This window comes from Eleutherodactylus coqui, chromosome 9 (genome assembly GCF_035609145.1).
Source record: "Eleutherodactylus coqui strain aEleCoq1 chromosome 9, aEleCoq1.hap1, whole genome shotgun sequence".
NCBI classification, from domain to species: domain Eukaryota; kingdom Metazoa; phylum Chordata; class Amphibia; order Anura; family Eleutherodactylidae; genus Eleutherodactylus; species Eleutherodactylus coqui.
In genome coordinates, this window is record NC_089845.1 from 44,521,047 (window position 1) to 44,543,165 (window position 22,119).

General features: G+C 46.2%; 1 protein-coding gene across 1 annotated transcript in view; it reads right to left on the reverse strand.

Annotated features, from left to right (window-relative positions):
* The window catches only part of CDYL (chromodomain Y like), a 94,640-nt gene extending 81,909 nt beyond the window's left edge, over positions 1-12,731 (reverse strand). Inside the window, exon 1 of the mRNA XM_066579310.1 lies at positions 12,393-12,731. Within this exon, the coding sequence (XP_066435407.1) occupies positions 12,393-12,416 (24 nt within the window). The 5' untranslated portion in view covers positions 12,417-12,731. The remainder of the gene's footprint in view (positions 1-12,392) is intronic.
* Positions 12,732-22,119: the final 9,388 nt, after the last annotated feature.

A 22,119-nucleotide genomic window follows, 5' to 3' on the forward strand; every position in this document is an offset into this window, starting at 1 on the left:
ACTGCAGATACCAGCATTGAGGTAGGACCCGCTATCCTGGGTGTGGGTAGGACGTGAGCGGTCCCAGGCTCTGAATCGGTCCCAGCCTCCACCAAGTTCACCCAATGTGCCGTCAGGGAGATATAGTGACCCTGCCCGCCAGTACTTGTCCACGTGTTCGTGGTTAAGTGGACCTTCCCAGTAACTGGTGAGGGCACGATTTATGTTGCGGGAGACGTGTTGGTGTAGGGCTGGGATGGCACAACGGAAAAAATAGTGGCGACTAGGGACCGAGTAGCGCGTGACCGCCGCCGCCATCATGTTTTTGGAATCCTCCGTTTCCACAAGCCTGTATGGCAGCATCTCCTGGCTGATTAATTTGGCAATGTGCACGTTTAAAGCTTGTGCATGCGGGTGGGTGGCGGCGTATTTGCGCTTTCGCTCCAACGCTTGTGTTAGTGACAGCTGAACGCTGCGCTGAGAGACATTGCTGGATGGAGTGGAGGACGGTGGAGGTGAGGGTATGGGTGCAGGCTGGCAGGCGCTCGTGCCTGTGTCCTGGGAGAGGGATTGGATCTATGTGGCAGGTTGGGGCACAGGAGAAGAGGCAGTGGTGTGCTTGGCCATCTTGTGGGGTGCTTGGCCATCATATGCTGGCGCATGCTGGTGGTGGTGGCTCCCCGGCTGATCTTGGTGCGACACAGGTTGCACACCACTGTTCGTCGGTTGTCCGCGCTCTCACTAAAAAACATCCACACCTTTGAACACCTAGCCCTCTGCACGGAGGCTTGCCGCGAGGGGGTGCTTTGGGAAACAGTTGGGGGATTCTTCGCTCTGGCCCTGCTTCTACCCCTCGCCACTCCACTGCCTCTTCCAACCTTTCCTGCTGCTGCACTTGCCTCCCCCTCTGAAGCCCTGTCCTCAGTAGGCTTAGCAAACCAGGTGGGGTCAGTCACCTCATCGTCCAGCTGCTCTTCCTCCGAATCCTCTGTGCGCTCCTCCCTCGGACTTACTGCCCTTACTACTACCTCACTGACAAGTGTGTCTCATCATCCTCATCCACAAAAAGCTCTTGAGACAGTTGCCAGAAGTCCCCAGCCTCATTATCCGGACTCCGGGAACTTTCCAAAGGTTGGGCATCGGTGACGAGAAACTCCTCAGGTGAGAGAGGAACCATTTTTTCCCACTCATGGCAGGGACCCGAAAACAGTTCCTGGGAGTCTGCCTGCTCAGAATATGTCATTTTCATGGAGTGAGGAGGCTGGGAGGAAGGAGGGGCAGCCAGAGGATTCAGAGTTGCAGTCCCTAGGCCGGGAGTAGTGGACTGCGTAGAAGACTGGGTGGTCGATACATTGCTGGACGCGTTTTCTGCCATCCAAGACAGGACCTGCTCGCACTGCTCTGTTTGTAATAAAGGTCTACCACGCGGACCTGTAAATTGTGATATGAAGCTGGGGAGCCCAGAAACTTGCCTCTCTCCTAATCCCGCAGCAGCCGGCTGTGATTCACCCCGCCCAGGAACTCGGCCTGTGCCCACACCCTCACTTGGGCGCCCACGTCCTCGACCCCTACCCCTACTCCTCATCATGGCGGATTAAGAATAGAGCAGGGCCCAAATAAATTACCCCACTGTACAGCACTGACAACTGTGGCTTAATTCACCGCACACAGAGATTTGTAGATAGCGGAGGCTCTATACTGTGACTTGAAAAAATTAACCCGCTGTCTTGCGCTGATACCTAGGGGTAATTTACCACTCGCTGAGACTTGTAGATTATAGAGGCTGCGTGGAGTGGGAGAAGACTCTAAAGCCAGTGGATAGTGCTGGTAACTGCGGCTATCTCAACCCCAGCAACTGAAATGGTATTGTGAGACGCTCTGCACGGCGGCAGAGCTGAAATACTTTGCAGGAAATATTACAGTACTGTTTAGCGGTGAGACCTCTCTCTAATGCACTGCACACACAGAACGGTATAACTGAAGTCGTTTGCAGTAGGCTAGGAAATGTTAAGAGTGCAGTTTCACGGTGAGTGCTGGTTGTACGGCACTGCAGGCAGAGAACGCTTTTACTGAAAGGCTTGGAACAGGCCTAGATGCGTAATACAAAAATTGATGCACTACTGCTCCCAGCCAGACACAACTATAATGCACACGGTCAGATGTAGCCCAACGAAGGACCGTTCTGGTTCTTGCACGGAGGATCAGGACTGTATAACTTTCCCTATAGAAGTGGCTGTGCCCCAACATTCTGTGTTATGTACTGCAGACACAGAAAGGTATAACTGAAATGGCCTGCACAGCCTGAGATGCTTAAATAAAAAAATCGGTGCACTACTGCTCCAAGTCAGCCACAACAGTAATGCACACTATGAAGAGTAGTCCTAAGAAAGAACGTTGAGGTTCTTGAAGACAGGATCCTACGCTAACACTATTCCTGTATAAGCAGCAGCACTTTCCCTAACCTCTGCCAACATGCGTCTGAGGCGAGCCGCGGGCGGGACCAGTTTAGGTACTCGGCAGTCACCTGATCGGCCCAGCCACTCACTACTGTGACGGACGAGTGTGCTCATCTCTAGTAATAATAGTTACTACTTATGCCACAAGTTTGGCTCATTCACTAAAACTGCAACGTTAAATGCAAGTTATTTTTCCTCTAAAGTTGTTCGGCATGTTAAATCCCCGGCACTACAGCTCCCCTGCAACTCATTATCTTTCTGCAGTGATGACGTGCCATGGAGCCTTTCACTTGGCCTCAGTGGTTAAGCTACCATGTACGGTGCGAGATCGCTGAGGATGGTTGACTGGCCTTGGATGAACTGCGCATGCGCCTATGCCATTATCTGGCGCCTGTGCAGTTCATCTGAATGTAAGGAGGACTAAGTGCCAATGATGTAGTAGACCGTGCACACACTGAGCGTGACATAAGTGAAAGTCCCGTGATTTTGACAGCTGGAGCATGTGACCATACTCAGAATCAGCAAAATAGCACACATTTGTTATAGTAACTGAATCACAAAGATGTTTCTTGTTATATACACAAAGGATAAAAGAATCGTTTTGAGTCTTGGCCAACCCCCTTTAACTGGCCAGATAACTATAGGAGTCAATTTGACTATTTAGAGGCTCGTAAAGAATGTCTCTCAATGAAGCTTGTACTAGAACAGTGGTGAAGGGAGAGGTAGCACGCTGAAACTGAGTGACGGGGACCGGGCAGCAGCTCCACTGCAACTATGAAAACTTTACATTAGGGAAATAAGAAGAAAAAGATATCTGCAGTACAAAAGTGGAAGTGTAGCTTAACTTCCCAAGCAGAACCAGCTAGTCAAAAAGAATTGTGCTACAAAGGCATAGAGAAGGAGGGTGGCTTTCTCTCCATGTCCACTCTAGTCTTCTGCTCCCTCCTTGCCATCAAATTCTATGGGCAACTGTAATCTGATCTCTCAGTAAAGCTAAAAAGCTGTATGCTCTCTCTGAAGATGAATTTTATAAGTGAATTAAGAGTTAGTAAGTAGTTAGAATGAGGCCTAGAGGGGAAAGAAAACGAGCCTGATAAGTGGAGAAAGAGGCAAGAAGATTCCTACAGGAATGGTCCATCTAGTCTGCCCCTATATTATTTCTTTATTTCTCCGTTCCCTTTTTATTTCTCTGTCAGGGTAGATATAGGCTTTTCCCAGGCTTGAATTAATGTATTGTTGATTCTCCCATCACATAATTGCTGGTACTATTGGTTTTACAGAAAATTGTTCATAATCAGTACACTTTATAGAATTTCTTTTAGAAAGAGTGAACTTGCATTGCCCATTGTGCAAAAACTCAATGAAATGACAAGAAGAGTCAGGATGCATTTATCACTTTTAAAAAGGTAGAGTAAAAAGCTTTTTTGTGCTGTTTTCTTTAACAATATATTTATGCTTTTGTAGGATAAAAACAATCATAAGAAACCCCACACACTCAACCACATGGTGGACCAACTCTACTTATCAATATCCTTGACCAACACAGCAGAATAATCAACCTTCTGAACAAATGTATTTGGTAAGTACTCCTAATCAGTAAATCCCCGATACCAAGGAAACCCATCTGGAGCGACACTACAGTTGGAAAGTCAAGATAGGTACTCATCAAGTCTACCATTGAAGAGCAAAAGGAGGTAAAGCTTACACCTGTTCAGATTGAACGTAGAAATGTCCCATTTCAGAAGTTCACTAGGCCCCCGCCAAAATAAAGTAGTTCCCCGAGTATAGATTTGTACTGCATGAAGCTGTGCCAGGTACTAACCATGGCGGAGAAATCCTTCCATCCATCACGACGTAAGGCAATATTATCCATTTTACCGCCTACCAACCCATTCAGCTGCCAAACCGAATGTAAGCGGTACCTCCAAGAGGGGAGTGTTTCAATGAGGGTTTCAATGTGCCAAATAACCTTCCAGAGTACGAGAGGACCGGCGCGGACTAGAGGGGCCGGCGCAGACTAGAGGGGCCGGCGCAGACTAGAGGGGCCGGCGCAGACTAGAGGGGCCGGCGCAGACTAGAGGGGCCGGCGCAGACTAGAGGGGCCGGCGCAGACTAGAGGGGCCGGCGCAGACTAGAGGGGCCGGCGCAGACTAGAGGGGCCGGCGCAGACTAGAGGGGCCGGCGCAGACTAGAGGGGCCGGCGCAGACTAGAGGGGCCGGCGCAGACTAGAGGGGCCGGCGCAGACTAGAGGGGCCGGCGCAGACTAGAGGGGCCGGCGCAGACTAGAGGGGCCGGCGCAGACTAGAGGGGCCGGCGCAGACTAGAGGGGCCGGCGCAGACTAGAGGGGCCGGCGCAGACTAGAGGGGCCGGCGCAGACTAGAGGGGCCGGCGCAGACTAGAGGGGCCGGCGCAGACTAGAGGGGCCGGCGCAGACTAGAGGGGCCGGCGCAGACTAGAGGGGCCGGCGCAGACTAGAGGGGCCGGCGCAGACTAGAGGGGCCGGCGCAGACTAGAGGGGCCGGCGCAGACTAGAGGGGCCGGCGCAGACTAGAGGGGCCGGCGCAGACTAGAGGGGCCGGCGCAGACTAGAGGGGCCGGCGCAGACTAGAGGGGCCGGCGCAGACTAGAGGGGCCGGCGCAGACTAGAGGGGCCGGCGCAGACTAGAGGGGCCGGCGCAGACTAGAGGGACCGGCGCAGACTAGAGGGACCGGCGCAGACTAGAGGGACCGGCGCAGACTAGAGGGACCGGCGCAGACTAGAGGACGTCCTTCGTTGTGATGTTTAACTTTCAAATACAATTTAGCAAAAGTACAGTAATATTGTGAGAAATGCTTCTTTGGGAAGGGCTGATCTAAATAACACCATGGTCTGCTGGATTTCTAACTCTCCGCAGATCCAGAGCTACATTGGTACAATATAGGCTGCATCTTATGGTCTGCAGTCTATTATTCCAATCAAAGATCAGATCATACAGACTACTTACAGATATATGGGAATGCTATTAAGAAGTTTCATTTCCTGACATGTAATCACAGGATCGCCTCTACAGCTGATGGGAATGAATACAAATAACATCATGAGGCACCCCCTAATTAAAATACCCAAAAAGTGAAAATATTTGAACAAAGGCGCATTGTAATATGTAATCCTTCATTTTTAAGCTTTAGCCCTACCTGATCTTGCTGGCAGATCCAGCCATCAGCAGGAACTACCGTAGCAGATACTTCAGGTCTCTTCATCCTGGCCATGACCTACAGATCTATGCCACTTGCTATACTGCCAATGGTGATGGGTGCAATCCAAAACGGACTACCTCCCTGTGGTGTGGCTATGATACATTGACCACAGAGGACAGTAAAGTTGGCCCATAAGCTGACATTTATCTTTCCTGATTGCATTGGCCTTTCATTTCTATGGTGGAAGGGAGATAAGTGGTGCAAGACGATAAACACTTATCTCTGAGAAAACAATGGATTGGAAGTTACCACATTGAACCCGTTTGCCCCCTTTCTGATGTGATCTGTAGGCAAAAATCCCAAATCCAGCGCCTGCTTCATAAACCCGATTAGGGAAGTTCAGTTTAAGCAACTCGCCAGTAGAATGTAAAAAGTTATCAAGGTCTTCGTTCACGTAAATCCAGCAGATCGCATCTGCAATCGGTGCCACGCAGTCAATGCACCTAGAAATTTGTAATCACTTTTGCATGACTTTCTACTGTTGTCTATAAAAACTCCTGTTGAATACCGACTAAGTCCAGCTTCACACGAACGGAAGCACAATTGCGCATGCCTAACCGCAGCATAGATGCACACTGCACAAAGCTTTTTTAGCATATCGGCGTAGATATTTCTAGCACTTTTGCATGACTAATGTGTATAAAAACTCCTGTTGAATGTCAACTGAGGCCGGCTTCACATGAGAGAAAGCAGAATTGCGCACTGAACGAGGCTTTTTTGCGTGTCTTACTGTATTTTTCCACCCCAAATCATGTTCATTTGTGCACAACAAACAAAGACGCACTTATTAAGATGCTAATTAGCTCCAGATGTGTTCTTTTTCCAGTGGAATTATGCAGTGTTTCACGCATCTCCTTACATACTGCGCACAGCCATCTATGGGGGCATTTATTGCGCCACCTCCATACAATATATTCTATTTTTTTTTTTATCCACGACCGAAATGCGCACAAACTATGGAACTGTGAATAAACCCATTAAAATCAATGGGCTCTATTCTCTGCACTTGTAAAAATACGCCAAAGTGAAGCCGGCCTAAGAGTCAACTCAACTGCTGGAAAGTTTTATGGGCGCCTGAAGTCTTCCGTACTTCATCCATCCCAGCTCTGTAGGAGTGCAAATCAACCAACAAGTTTGATAGATCTGCGCTGTATTACCCGTGGGTTACTTTCTGTAACAATGGCTCAACAAAGTATCTATACATCAGGCCTGATGGCAACTACACATCACATCCAAGAAGTTCCCTCGAAAATAAACCAACTTTGTCTACTTTGTATCAACTTCTTGGATATATACTTGCCAAAGTGATGTCAATTTAACTAGTTACTGTGGGCATCACCCAGTGGCTACTACTTGTGAGATATATCTACTGCATTGCCAACCCTGACTGTAGAAGGGTGGGTGGAATTGTGGAGGTGATGCCACTCACTACAAGTCCCAATGGGTTCTATTCTCTACGCACGCAAAGATACGCTCGTGTGAAGGCGGCCTAAAAGGCAACTCAACTGCTGGAAAGTTTTATGGGCGCCTGAAGTGTTCAGTACTTCATCCTTTCCAGTTCTGCAGGAATACAAATCAACCAACAAGCTCAACAGATCCAAGCGCTGGGTTACCTGTGGGTCACTTTCTGTAACAATGGCTCAACAAAGTATCCATACCTCAGGCCTGATGGCGCTACAAATCACATCCAAGAAGAAACCAAAACTTCCTCTATTTTGTATCAACTTCTTGGGCATCTAAGTGATGTCATGTTAACTGGTCACCATGGGCATTTATTGGGCACCACCCAGCGGCTACTTGTGAAATGCAACTACTAATGGGGGGTTGGGGTGGGAAGCCACTTACTACAAGTCCCAATGGGTTCTATTTTCTGCACGTGCAAAAATACGCCCGTGTGAAGCCGGCCTAAGAGTCAACTCTACTACTGGAAAGTTTTATGGGCACCTGAAGTCTTCAGTACTTCATCCATTCCTACTCTATAGGAATACAAATCAACCAACAAGCTCAATAGATCTAAGCGTTGGGTTACCCCTGGGTTTCTTTCCATAGCAATGGCTCAACGAAGTATATAAACATTAGTCCTCATGGTGCTACACATCACATCCAAAGCCAAAACTTCCTCTACTTTATATCAACTTCTTGGTCATCTACTTGCCAAAGTGATGTCATATTAATTAATCAACCACAATGAGCATTTATTGCACCAGCCCCATTGGCTTCCATGGGGACCTATAATGCGCGAATACGCATCAAAAGTAAACTGAAATGCGCGTGCAAAATATGGAAATGTGAATAAACCCATTGAAATTAAGGGGTTCAATCCTATGAGCACGCAAAATTATGCCAGGCCTAAAAGTCAACTCGACTGCTGGAAAGTTTTATGGGCGCTTGAAGTCTTTAGTACTTCTTCCATCCCAGCTTTGTAGAAGTACAAATCAACCAACAAGCTCAATAGATCTAAGCGCTGGGTTACTCCTGGTTCACTATCCGTAACAATGGCTCAGCGAAGTATCCATACATAAGGCCTGGTGGCGCTACACATTGCATCCAAAAAGTTCCCTCAAAAAGAAGCCAAAACTTCTACCTTGTATCAACCTCTTGGCCATCTAAGTGAGTCGTGCTAACTACTCACCCTTGGCATTTATTGGGCACCACCCAGAGGCTACTACTTATGAGATGTATCTACTGCACTGCCAACCCTGACTGTTGGGAGTTGGGGGGGAGGGTTATGCCACTCACTACAGCTCCCAATGGGTTCTATTGTCTGCGTGTGCATAAATATGTCTGTGTGTAGCCGGTCTAAGAGTCAACTCGACTGCTGGAAAGTTTTATAGTCTTCAGTACTTTATCAATCCCTGCTCTGGATGACTACAAATCTGCCAACAAGTTTGATAGACCTGCAGAGTATTACCGGTGGGTTATTTTCATGGCTCAACGAAGTATCCATACCTCAAGCCTGATGGCGGTGCACAGCAACCAAAACTCTGTCTACTTTGTACCAACTTCTTGACCATCTAAATGAGTCGTGTCAACTAGCCACTATTAACATTTACTGGGCACCACCCAGTGGCTACTACTTCTGAGATGTAACTACTGCATTGCCAACCCTGACTGTGGAGGGTTAGGGGGGTGGTGGTGGGGGTAGTGCCACTCACTACAAGTCCCAATGGGTTCTATTCTCTGCATGCGCATAAATGTGTTTGTGTGAAGCCGGTCTAAAAGTCAACTCGACTGCTGGAAAGTTTTATGGGCGCCTGAAGTCTTCAGTAATTCAACATCCCAGCTCTGTAGGAATACAAATCATCCAACAAGATTGATAGATCTGCGCTATATTACCCATGGGTTCCTTTCTGTAACAATGGTTCAACGAAATACCAATACATCAGGCCTGATGGCACTACACATCACATCCAAGAAGAAACCAAAACTTCCACTACTTTGTATCAACATCTTGGCCATCAAAGTGATGTCATGTTAACTGGTCACCATGGGCATTTATTGGGCACCACCCAGCAGCTACTTGTGAAATGCAACTACTATTGGAGGTGGTGGGGGAGGGAAGCCACTCACTACAAGTCCCAATGGGTTCTATGCTCTTCGCGCGCATAAATACGCCCGTGTGAAGCCGGCCTAAGAGTCAACTCGACTGCTGGAAAGTTTTATGGGTGCCTGAAGTCTTCTGTACTTCATCCATCCCAGCTCTGTAGGAATACAAATCAACCAACAAGTTTGATAGATCTGCGCTGGGTTACCCGTGGGTTCCTATCCGTAACAATGGTTCAACGAAGTATCTATACATCAGGTCTGATGGAGCTTCACATCACATCCAAAAAGTTCCCTCAAAAAGAAACCAAAACTTCGTCTACTTTGTATCAACTTCTCGGTCATCTAAGTGAGTCGTGTTAACTAGTCGCCATTGGCATTTATTGAGCACTACCCAGTGGCTACTACTTCTGAGATGTATCTACTGCATTGCCAACCCTGACTGTTGAAGGTTGGGGGTGAAGTGGGAGTGATGCCACTCACTACAAATCCCAATGGGTTCTATTTTCTGCGCACGCAAAGATATGCCCATGTGAGGTCGGCCTAAGAGTCAACTCGACTGCGGGAAAGTTTTATGGGCGCCTGAAGTCTTCAGTACTTCATCCATCCCAGCTTTGTGGGAATACAAACCAACCAACAAGCTCAATAGATCTAAGCGCTGGGTTACCCATGGCTCACTTTCTATAACAGCTCAGCGACGTATCTATACATCAGGCTTGATGGCGCTGCACATTGCATCAAAAAAGTTGCCTCAAAAAGAAATCAAAACTTCTACTTTGTATTAACCTCTTGGCAATCTGTTTAACTAGTCACCATTGGCATTTATTGGGTACTACCCAGTGGCTACTTTTTGTGAAATGTATCTACTGCATTGCCAACCCTGACTGTTGAGGGTTGGGGGGGGAGGTGATGGTGGTGTTGGTGGTGGGGGGGGGGGTAGTGCAACTCACTACAAGTCCCATTGGGTTCTATTCCTCTGCGTGCGCATAAATGTGTTTGTGTGAAGCCGGCCTAAGAGTCAGCTTGACTGCTGGAAAGTTTTATGGGCGCCTGAAGTCTTTAGTACTTCATCCATCCCAGCTCTGTAGGAATACAAATCAACCAACTAACTCAATAGATCGAAGCGTTGGGTTACCCGTGGGTCACTTTCCGTAACAATGGCTCAACGCAGTATCCATACCTCAAGCCTGATGGCACTACACATCACATCCAAGAAGGAACCAAAACTTCCACTACTTTGTATCAACTTCTTGGCCATCTAAGTAAGGTCATGTTAACTGGTCACCATGGGCATTTATTGGGCACCACCCAGCGGCTACTACTTCTGAGATGTATCTACTGCATTGCCAACCCTGACAGTTGAGGGTTGGGGGGGGAAGGTGGTGGTGGTGGTGGAGGGGGGGTTGGGGGTAGTGCCACTCACTACAAGTCCCATTGGGTTCTATTCTCTGCGTGCGCATAAATGTGTTTGCGTGAAGCCAGCCTAAGAGTCAGCTTGACTGCTGGAAAGTTTTATGGGCGCCTGAAGTCTTCAGTACTTCATCCATCCCAGCTCTGTAGGAACACAAATCAACCAACTAACTCAATAGATTGAAGCGTTGGGTTACCCGTGGGTCACTTTCCGTAACAATGGCTCAACGCAGTATCCATATCTCAAGCCTGATGGCACTACACATCACATCCAAGAAGGAACCAAAACTTCCACTACTTTGTATCAACTTCTTGGCCATCTAAGTAAGGTCATGTTAACTGGTCACCATGGGCATTTATTGGGCACCACCCAGCGGCTACTACTTCTGAGATGTATCTACTGCATTGCCAACCCTGACAGTTGAGGGTTGGGGGGGGAAGGTGGTGGTGGAGGGGGGGGTTGGGGGTAGTGCCACTCACTACAAGGCCCATTGGGTTCTATTCTCTGCGTGCGCATAAATGTGTTTGTGTGAAGCCGGCCTAAGAGTCAGCTTGACTGCTGGAAAGTTTTATGGGCGCCTGAAGTCTTCAGTACTTCATCCATCCCAGCTCTGTAGGAACACAAATCAACCAACTAACTCAATAGATTTAAGCGCTGGGTTACCCGTGGGTCACTTTCCGCAACAATGGCTCAACGAAGTGTCCATACCTCAAGCCTGATGGCGCTACACATCACATCCAAGAAGGAACCAAAACTTCCACTACTTTGTATCAACTTCTTGGCCATCTAAGTGAGGTCATGTTAACTGGTCACAATGGGCATTTATTGGGCACTACCCAGTGGCTACTACTTCTGAGATGTATCTACTGCATTGCCAACCCTGACTGTTGAAGGTTGGGGGTGAAGTGGGGATGATGCCACTCACTACAAGTCCCAATGGGTTTTATTCTCAGCACGCGCAAAAATATGCCATGTGAGGCGGCCTAAAAGTCAACTCTACTACTAGAAAGTTTTATGGGCGCCTGAAGTCCTCAGTACTTCATCCATTCCAGCTCTGTAGGAACACAAACCAACCAACTAACTCAATAGATCTAAGCACTGGGTCACCCGTATTCCATAACAATGACTCAATGAAGTATCCATACCTCAGGCCAAGAAGAAACCAAAACTTCCTCTACTTTGTATCAACTTCTTGGCCATCTAAGTGATGTCATGTTAACTAGTCACCATGGGCATTTATTGGGCACCACCCAGCAACTACTACTTGTGAGAAGTTAACTACTGCATTGCCAACCCTGACCCCCCACTACAAGTCCCAGCAGTCAGCACTTTGCCCCCTCACACGTGCCTCCTCCCCGCACACTGCTGCTGCCTCAGCACATTCACAAAGATGACTTTTCCTCACCGCCCGGGACAGAGCCCGGTCCTGCAAAAAACCCAAACTCTTCCCCAACTCCTCTGCCCCTTCCCCCCTTCCCCATGCCAGCTCCTCCCGAGCCCCCTTCACCATCCCCGGGGGAAGGCCGGCCGTTAACTTGGCTTTTGCTCATGATTTCTGTCCAGCAAACTGCTTGCTGATGAGCGCTGCCCCGGAGTCCGAGGAAGAGGAGGAGGAAGATGAAGGTGCAGCTGCCGGTGGGAGGAAGGGACGGGAGTAACTCCAACACACAACTACCGGGAATGTGAGGAGGAGAGAAAGGGGAAGCAGAAGAGCAGCCTGCAAGGGTCAATGTCTGCCGCCCTCCTCCCCGCCGGTCCCCCTACCTCGTAGAGTTCCTCGGAAGCCATGCTGGTGGGGGCCGGGGGTCTGGGAGCCGCCGGCGGGCTGCGCTCAGTACTTTCTCTCAGTTGTGTGGCCTCCTCCGTAATGCCAGTGTGCTAGTAGTGTGCGCACAGGAGCTGCGCAGCCGCCTCGCACACTCACTCGGGCACACTCACACGGGCACACCGACTCTATGGACACTCCGGCGGCTCCGCAGGATCCTCAATCGAGTGCAGATAAGGGAGGGGGGTGCTCGGTGTTAAAAAGCGCGATCCGAGCTCAGCGATCTTCTTCTTCTTCAGTGTATCCTTCAGCACCAAGCACCGAACCGCCCACCTCCATTATTACACCCCTCCCTCCTTCCTCTCTTCGTCGGAGTCGCTAGGTCGCTGTTTCTCCACTCCTCCTGCCCCCTCCCATTGTCCTCTCCAACTCGCATCCACCCCCCCCCCCCACCACCTTCTACACCGACCTTCCATCCAAGTCTTCTTTTTGTCAAACCCCAAGAACTGCCCATCCTGCCACATGGCTTGTCCATGGCACTGAGTACTTTATAAAGTGTGACCTCATCTATGGCACACAGTCCAAAAAAACCACAAAACCCTACCCTGTTGCTTCATCCAACTAGCAGTAGGACAGCTCCCAACTTGGAGAGGTCTTCAACACAGTTGCAGCTAGATTTAAGATAACCCCCTCCCCCAATGCGCTTCTTGACTTCCTAGAGAGTCAGAGTAGTTTTTTGTTGTTGTCTTATTATGCCGCAAAATGTCTAAGATTCATTCGGCAAAGACGAGCGGTTGGACGGCGAATGGAGAAGGTCGGAAGTGCTCGATAGCGCATATAGAGATCTTCTACGAGTTGACAAAGTATTGGCCATTTATTGATCATTGAAAGAATTAAGGCAATTAGTGCTAAAGGGTTGTGTAGAGGATGAGGAGGGGCTCAGGAGATCAAGGTCAACCTCCTTACGGGGATTGGGACAAGCCATAGAGCGGTCAGGAAATACATTTTGGTCAGAAACGATCAGGAGATCCATGCTGGTCAGTATGCATGACTATAAGGAGCTGGATATAGTGTTCTGACCATCAGGGGTTTCATGTTGGGCAGAGTGGAAAGACTATGAAGATCCATGTTGGCCAGTGTTTGGGGACTATGAGAAGCTATAGAGTTTTCTTAGGACCAGCAGGTCCATGTTCGTCTGCAAGTGTAGACTATAAGAATTTACAGAGTTTTCAAAGCATTGGAAGATCTCATTGGTCTGTATTTGTGTTCTGTGAGAAGTTATAGAGTTTTCTGAGTAGCAGAAGATCCATGTTCGCTAGTGTGTGGGAACTGTGAGAAGCCATACTCTTAGTATCAGAAGATCCATATTGATCTGCATGTGTGTAGTATTAGAAGCTTTAGAGTTTTCTGACTAGTAGAAAGATGATCCATGTTGGCCAGTGTTTGGGGGCTATGAGAAGCCCTGGAGTTTTCTTAGTACCAAAAGACCCATATTGGTTGCATGAGTAGACTATGAGAAGCAACAGAGTTTTCAAAGCATCAGAAGATCCTATTGGTCCGCATTTGTGCTCTGTGAGATGTTATAGAGTTTTCTGAGTATTGGGAGATCCATATTGGCCTTCATATGTAGACTATGTGGAGCTATAGAATTGTCTGTCTAGCAGCAAGCTGATCCATGTTGGCTAGTGTGTGGGGACTATGAGAAGCCATAGAGTTTTTTTTTAGTATCAGAAGGTCCATATTGGTCTGCATGTGCGTAGTATGAGAAGCTATAGAGTTTCCTACTAGCAGCAAGACAATGCATGTTGGCTAGTGTTTGGGGACTATGAGAATCCGTAGAGTTTTCTTAGTATTAGAAGATCCATATTGGTTTGCATATGTAGATTATGTGGAGCTATAGAATTTTCTATCAGAAAGATGATTCATGTTGGCTAGTGTTTGGGGACTATGAGAAGCCATAGAGTTTTCTTGGTATTGGAAGATTCATATTGGTCTTCATGTGCGTTATATGAGAACTTATTGAGTTTTCTGACTAGCAGCAAGACGATCCCTGTTGGCTAGTGCTTGGGGACTATGAGAAGCCATAGAGTTTTCTTAGTAGCAAAAGATCCATATTGGACTGTATGTGTAGACTATGAGAAGTTACAGAGTTTTCAAAGCATCAGAAGATCCCATTGGCCTGCATCTGTGCTCTGTGAGATGTTATAGAGCTTTCTGAGTATCTGAAGATCCATATTGGCTTCCATATGTAGACTATGTGGAGCTATAGAATTTTCTGACTAGTAGAAAGATGATCCATGTTGGCTAGTGTTTGGGGACTATGAGAAGCCATCGATTTTTTTTTTTTTAGTATCAGAAGGTCCATATTGGTCTGCATGTGTGTAGTATGAGAAGCTATAGAGTTTCCTACTAGCAGCAAGACAATGCATGTTGGCTAGTGTTTGGGGACTATGAGAATCCGTAGAGTTTTCTTAGTATTAGAAGATCCATATTGGTCTGCATATCTAGATTATGTGGAGCTATAGAATTTTCTGACTATCGGAAAGAGGATTCATGTTGGCTAGTGTTTAGGAACTATGAGAAGCCATTGAGTTTTCTTGGTATCGGGAGATTCATATTGGTCTTCATGTGCGTAGTATGAGCACTTATTGAGTTTTCTGACTAGCCGCAAGATGATCCATGTTAGCTAGTGTTTTGGGACTTTAAGAAACCATAGAGTTTTCTGAATACCAAAAGATCCATATTGGCCTCTATATGGAGTCTATGTGGAGCTATAGAATTTTCTGACTAGCAAAAAGATGATCCCTGTTGGCTAGTGCTTGGGGACTATGAGAAGCCATAGAGTTTTCTTAGTAGCAAAAGATCCATATTGGTCTGTATGTGTAGAATATGAGAAGTTACAGAGTTTTCAAAGCATCAGAAGAACCCATTGGCATGCATTTGTGCTCTGTGAGATGTTATAGAGCTTTCTGAGTATCGGAAGATCCATATTGGCTTCCATATGTAGACTATGTGGAGCTATAGAATTTTCTGACTAGTAGAAAGATGATCCATGTTGGCTAGCCATAGAGTTTTCTTAGTATTAGAAAATCCAAATTGGTTTGTATGCATAGACTGTGAGAAGCTACAGAGTTTTCAAAGTAACAGAAGATCTCATTGGCTGCTTTTGTGCTCTCTGAGAAGTTGAAGAGCTTTCTGAGTAGCAGAAGATCCATGTTGGCCAATTTGTAGTGACTATAAGAAGCCATAGAGTTTTCTTAGTACCAAAAGATCCATATTGATCTGCATATGTAAACTATGTGGAGCCATAGAATTTTCTGACTAGCGGAAAGATGAGCCATGTTGACTAGTGTATGGGGCCTATGGGAAGCCATAGACTTTCTTACCAGAACATCCATATTGGTCTCCACGAGTGTAGTATGAGACGCTATAGAGTTTCCTACTAGCAGCAAGATGATCCATGTTGGCTAGTGTTTGGGGACTATGAGAAGCCATAGAGTTTTCTTAATATCAAAAGATTCACATTAGTCTGCATGTGTAGAATATGAGAAGCTGCAAAGTTCTCAAAGCATCAGTAGATCTAATTGGCCTGCTTTTGTGTTCTGTGAGAAGCCATAGACTTTTCTTAGTATCAGAAGGTCCATATTAATTTGCATGTGTGTCATATGAGAAGCAGTAGAGTTTTCCGACTAGCAGCAAGATGATCCATGTTGGCTAGTGTTTGAGGACTATGAGAAGCCATAGACCTTTCTTAGTATCAGGAGATACATATTGGTCTGCATGTGTAGACTATGTGAGACTATAGAGTTTTCAAAGCATCAGAAGATCCGATTAGCCTGCACTTATGCTCTGTGGGAAGTTATTTTGCTCTCTGACTAGCAGAAGATCCATGTAGGCCAGTGTGTGGAGAATAAAGGAACTAGAGACTTTTCTTACTTTCAGGAGGTCCATGTTAAGCCACTTTAACATGACATTTAACACTATCTGTTGGAGGTTTACATCATGAAGATTTTCCAACATATACCTCTCATGGATAGTACTATATAGGATTACAGTGGCATCCATATGATTCCATTGTAAAGAAAGTATACCATACGTTATTTGATTCTTTACTGGATGATTATACTTTTACTACGGTCATATACCGGCCTGGCAAAGACCAAAAGAACATTCTTGTGGCCTCCATATTGTGAATGGTGGCCTATGGATAGGTTTGACGTATACATGGGAGCTCTTCAGGTGTTTATGGTAAGCGTACTGCAAAAGCATTGAAAAAGTAGCCTAAGTCAGTGTAAAGAGCCATTGAGCTTTCTGACCCCAGTTTCGATCTCCAATAAGTTAACTTGTCCCACAGAAATTGTATATTGAATAAAGGAAGACTGAAGAAAGAAACCATTAATGTTATGATTATCAGAAGGTGCACCTTGGCCTGCGTATAAGGACTATGATGAATTAGGCTGTGTTCTCATGACATTCTTGATGGCCCTACAGACCCCATTATAGTCAATGGGGCCCATTCGCTTCCCTCATAAAATGGATCAGGGGATTCTCCTTTCCTGCTCCCATAATAGAGCAGGAAAAATGAATCCCTTAGTGTGGCGTGTACTTTGGGTCATTGTCTTGCTGCATGACCCACGTTCTCTTGAGAATCAGCTTAGGGACAGATGTCCTGACCTGTATCTTCACAATTTAATGGTGTAATTCAGAATTCATTGTTCCATCAATCATGGCAAGCTGTGCTGGCCCAGATGTAGCAAAACAGGCCCAAACCATGATACTACTACCAACATGCTTCACAGATGGTATTCTGTAATACACTTTTTTTTTTTCATTTAAGCCAAAAAGCTCTACAGATAGCCCCCTACTTGCGAACGTTCGAGTTACGAACTTCCCAAGTTGCGAACAATCTGTTCTGCAGAGTAGGATGTAATGCTATGGCATTACATCATACTGTGCAGGGACCGGACAGGCTTCTATCAAGCCTGTCCGGTCAAATCACGAGACGCTGTGCGGTTGCTAGGCAGCCGGCGGCCTTCTAAAAAGCCCCAGGGCTGCCTATGCAGAGCGCCTATCAAGCCAAGCCAGCCCTTTCAGAAAGCCCCTGCCTGCCTAGCGACCGCACAGCATCCCGCGATCTTATCGCAGGACACTCTACAGGACCCCCAAACGTCGGATGCCAGCTCTTTCTTACAGCGGCAGCAGTTCTGATGAGGCGCGTCGCTTGTCGGAACTGTTAACACTTTAAATACCGCTGTCCATTTTGACAGTGGCATTTAAAGTGTTAACAGTTCCGACAAGCGGCGCGGCTCGTTGAAACTGGTGCCGCCAGGTGCGGGCTGTAAGAACAGCCGGCACCCGACGTTGTATGGAGCGGAATCCACCCGCGATCCCCTCCATACAACCATTTGTTCGGACATACGAACAAATGTACTTGCGAACAGGCTCCTGGAACGGAACCTGTTCATAAGTAGGGGAGCATCTGTATTTTGGTTTCATCTGTCCAGAAAGCATTGTCCAGGTGATCTTCGGCAAACTGCAGCTGGGCAGCGATGTTCTTTTTACACTCTGACCCCGGTGTATGGTGGTACTGACAGCGGATGCTGCCTGGAAGACCCCTTTAATCTAGTGGTAATGAAAGGGGTATTATTACTAAATAAATATTCAAAACTAAGGTGGATACTGTAGTAATTTCTTACTAAATACCGGTTTGCTACTTCATGCGGTCTTTATAATGTATGTACACTAGATCAGGTGGTACATATGCCCATTTCCAACATATAACAACAACTTACAGTATTTCAAGCTAAAGGGGCTTTACAGTTGAGAAATACAATGATCAGCTCACAGGACAATAAAATGTACTCAAAGATAAGTGAAGAAAATCAGTGTCATCAAAAATAGGGATCACAATGCGGGGTAGCTGAAGAATACACTGATGTGGAAATCCAGTAGACTATAAGAGACACAAGGCAAAACAATTTTGCCTGACTATTGGGTTGTGTGGCATAGTTTTCAATGAAAATGATCAGGGGTAATTCTACTCAAAATTAGAAGAGGGTTATCTTGATGGCTCCAAGCATAAAGAACGGGAGAACTGGAGATCAAACTTGGAGAATGGCCAAACTACCAAGTCAGTAGACTTGTACCACTAAGTCTCTTGTCAAAATGTTGAGTGCAATATTAATTTATTTCACCCCACAAAAATAACCTGTCACATATCCATAGAGTGGTCATGCTCTATTCATATCTATGGGACTGTCAAAGATAGCCGAGTACAAATGGCTATTTTCAGCAGTCCTATAAAGATGAATAGAGCAGCAGTCCATACACATGACCACATTTTGATTCATTCGGGGACAGTTGGGACCCCATTCTCATAATCAGTTGTGGTCCCAATTGAACAGAAACTTATCAGCTATCCTGTAAAACACAGGAGAAGCAGCATTCATATGGATGTAACTTCGACATGTAAAGTAAAGGTAAAGATTAGTCATGACACTGGTGCAAGCACTGAGTCATAACTGACTCCTAGGATGACATCACATTGTGCCAGACTGTTGTTCCCCAGTCATCTTTTAACCCCGAGCAAGCTGGGTACTCATTTTACCAACTTCGGAAGAATGGAAGGCTGAGTCAACCTTGAGCCGATTACCTGACCGAAGTGGGGATTGAACTGCAACCTTCAGGTCGTGAGCGAAGAGCTTAGGACTGCATTACTGCTGCCTTTAACACTCTGCACCAAATGAGGCTATTACTTTGACATGTACCATCTAGCTAAATATTATTGCATTCTCCTTCAATGGCAGAATTCTTCACCATAATAATGTGCCCCCAACACTGTCACGCTCGCACTCTCACAACTAGAGTTGAGCGAACATACTCTGCCGAGCTTGAGAGAGAGAGAGAGAGAGAGAGAGAGAGAGAACATGAACCAAGAAAAAAAAAAAAAAGCTCGGCACTCGGCGTCCCACATACAAAAATGCTCGAGTCTCCCATTGTAGTCAATGGGCTTCATTACTCGAGTAGAGCTCTCGAATTTTATGAAAAGCTCGAATAACGTGGACCCGAGCATTTGGGTGCTCGCTCATCTCGACTCATAACACATGACCTGGGTGTAACCACCATAGAAGGTTACTCAAAGAACAATTTTTTAGGACTACCAATTGCAAAGAGAAAGAAAGGAGAAGAAGTGATGTGTCCCTCCTGCAAAGAGTGTTGGTTCACAGTTAGAATTGATAAACGATAACCCACTTTGTAGCAGCTAGATGGTTTCAAGTGATTCATCAGAGGAGATGCAGATTATTAATCTTTCAAGTAGATTCCTTACACAAAATGATCATGATTTGTTAAAAAAAGGTTTGTCCTTTGTGCAGACAGCCAGGTATGATTTATTCGTTTGGATCAAAGATGTAGCCTTATTTACTAGGAAATTAAGATGGATTACATTTTTCATCACCCATAACAGGAACCAGCGTATGGTGCTGGGAATTAATGAGGAGGATGCCTCTGACCTGAGAATATTGGAAGAACCTTGGAGGAAGGTCAAAGAAGTCTACGTGAGGGACCTTTTACCGATTTAAGACCCAAGAGTACTAAGTTTCCACCACTTGGCGAATCTCTGCACATTGACATATTTTAAAATATGGTTTGTGAGGATTTAAGCAAACTACCTGGCACTAGGAAATCATGGGATAATAATCTTACATCGGGTGAACTGCAATTCTTGTTGGCCCTTGAAAAGGATCAAAGTATTGTCATTAAGCTATCTGATAAGGAAGGGAATGTGGTCATTATGGACCATACCCCCCATGGGGAGATGGGTTAATGTATACTGATCGCGAAGGTTACAGACCGCTTGTAAGTGACCCTGCGGACTTCTTTTCAGATTAAGTACTTGGCCTATTGGCACAAGCCAGGGATTTGGGTCTTATTAGTTGAAATGAGTTTGCATTTATGGCTCCTAGGAAACCTCACCAACTTTTATTGTTTACCGACAAAACATAAGGGACTATCCCCCTTATAGGAGTGTCCTATTGTACCTGGAATCAATAGCATAACTCAAAATGTGAGCATCTATGTCAACCATGTTTTGCACCCAACTATCTTATGTAAGGGACACTAACGATGTCTAGAGACATCTGTATAGAGTGGTGGTAACTGGAATCACCAAATTGGCAAGTTTGGATGTTGAAGCCTTATATAGCTCCATTCAATATGAAGAGGGCTATAGAGTGGTGGGACACTATCTTGGTCAGAGGGGAACTGAATTCCAATGTCATAATGACTTGGTACTACAATTTATAACCTTCATTCTAGAATGCAATTTCTTCCTCTTCAACAACAAAATTTACCAGCAGCTCAGGGTATGGCGATTGGAAGACCTTGTGCCCCCACTTATGCAAATCTACACCATGGCTGGTGGGAAGAGAGATATGTGTTGGGAGATACCAACAATATGTGGATATCATCTGTTTTCCTCTGGCTTAGATTTATTGATGATATTCTAATTTTGTGGACGGGCACAGCCAAAGCTTCCTTTGACTTTGTAGGACACTTGAATATAAATACTTTTGGCTTATGGTTCACCGTGAATATTAGTGATACCGTGTTTCCCCGAAAATAAGACACTGTCTTATATTATTTTTTGCCCTAAAAAGGGCACAGTGTCTTATTTTCAGGGGGGGGGGGCTTATACTGACCTGGTCCGAGGCGTCCAGATGGTCTCCGGCGGTACTGCGGCAAGTGTCCTCCCCGTCTGCCTGCTCAACGTCTTTCTGGCGACGGGGCTCCAGCAAAGCGAGCGCTGTGATTGGCTAATCTCAGCGCAGGCAGCCAATCACAGCCGGCGCTCAATAAGCCAATCACAGCCATTCAGTGATGTCATCCACTGAATGGCTGTGATTGGCTCATCAAGCGCCGGTTGTGATTGGCATATGGTGTTGAGATTAGCCAATCACAGGGCTCGCTTTCCTGAAGGCGGGGTACTCAAAGCCCCATCACCAGCAGAAGCTGAGCAGGCAGACGGGGAGGACTCAGCCATTTGCCGCAGCGCCGCTGGAGACCATCTGTACGCCGCGGACCATCTGTACGCCGCAGACCAAGTGAGTATTGATTTCATTTATTTTTGTTGCACCTGAGATAGGTCCTATTTTTGGGGGAGGCCTTACATTTCAAGCCTCCCCGAAACCCGATGGGTCTTACTATCGGGGTAGGATCTATTTTCGGGAAACTCGGAACTTATCATTTTTTGGATCTCACGATCAGCAAGACAAACAATGATAGTCTTTCAAAAAAGGTATCCCCTCAATTTTGACTATATACATTAGCTCAACCAGATTTAACAATGTACCTTTTGTTCAACAACTGTACACTACTCAGCTGAGCCCACACTCTATCATAACAAATATACCAATTATACTATATATGCCTCTTTTTTCTGTTCTGTGTTAATTTTAAAATCAATAAAAAATTTATTGGAAGAAAAGGGGGTATCCCTAAGGGCCAGTTCCTTAGAATCCGTAGAAACTGTTCCAATTATGCTGATTTCAAACTAAAAGCAATAGAGTCGAGCAATAGATTTTTGGATAGGAAATATCCCAGGGAGGTGCTGGAGTCCGCGTGGGGATTTGTACGTTCGTCAAATAGAGATAATCTTTTAGTGCCATGCACTAAAGTGGAGAAAGAAAAAACAGTCAGAATTATCCGTATTTTTGGCAATCTGCCAAT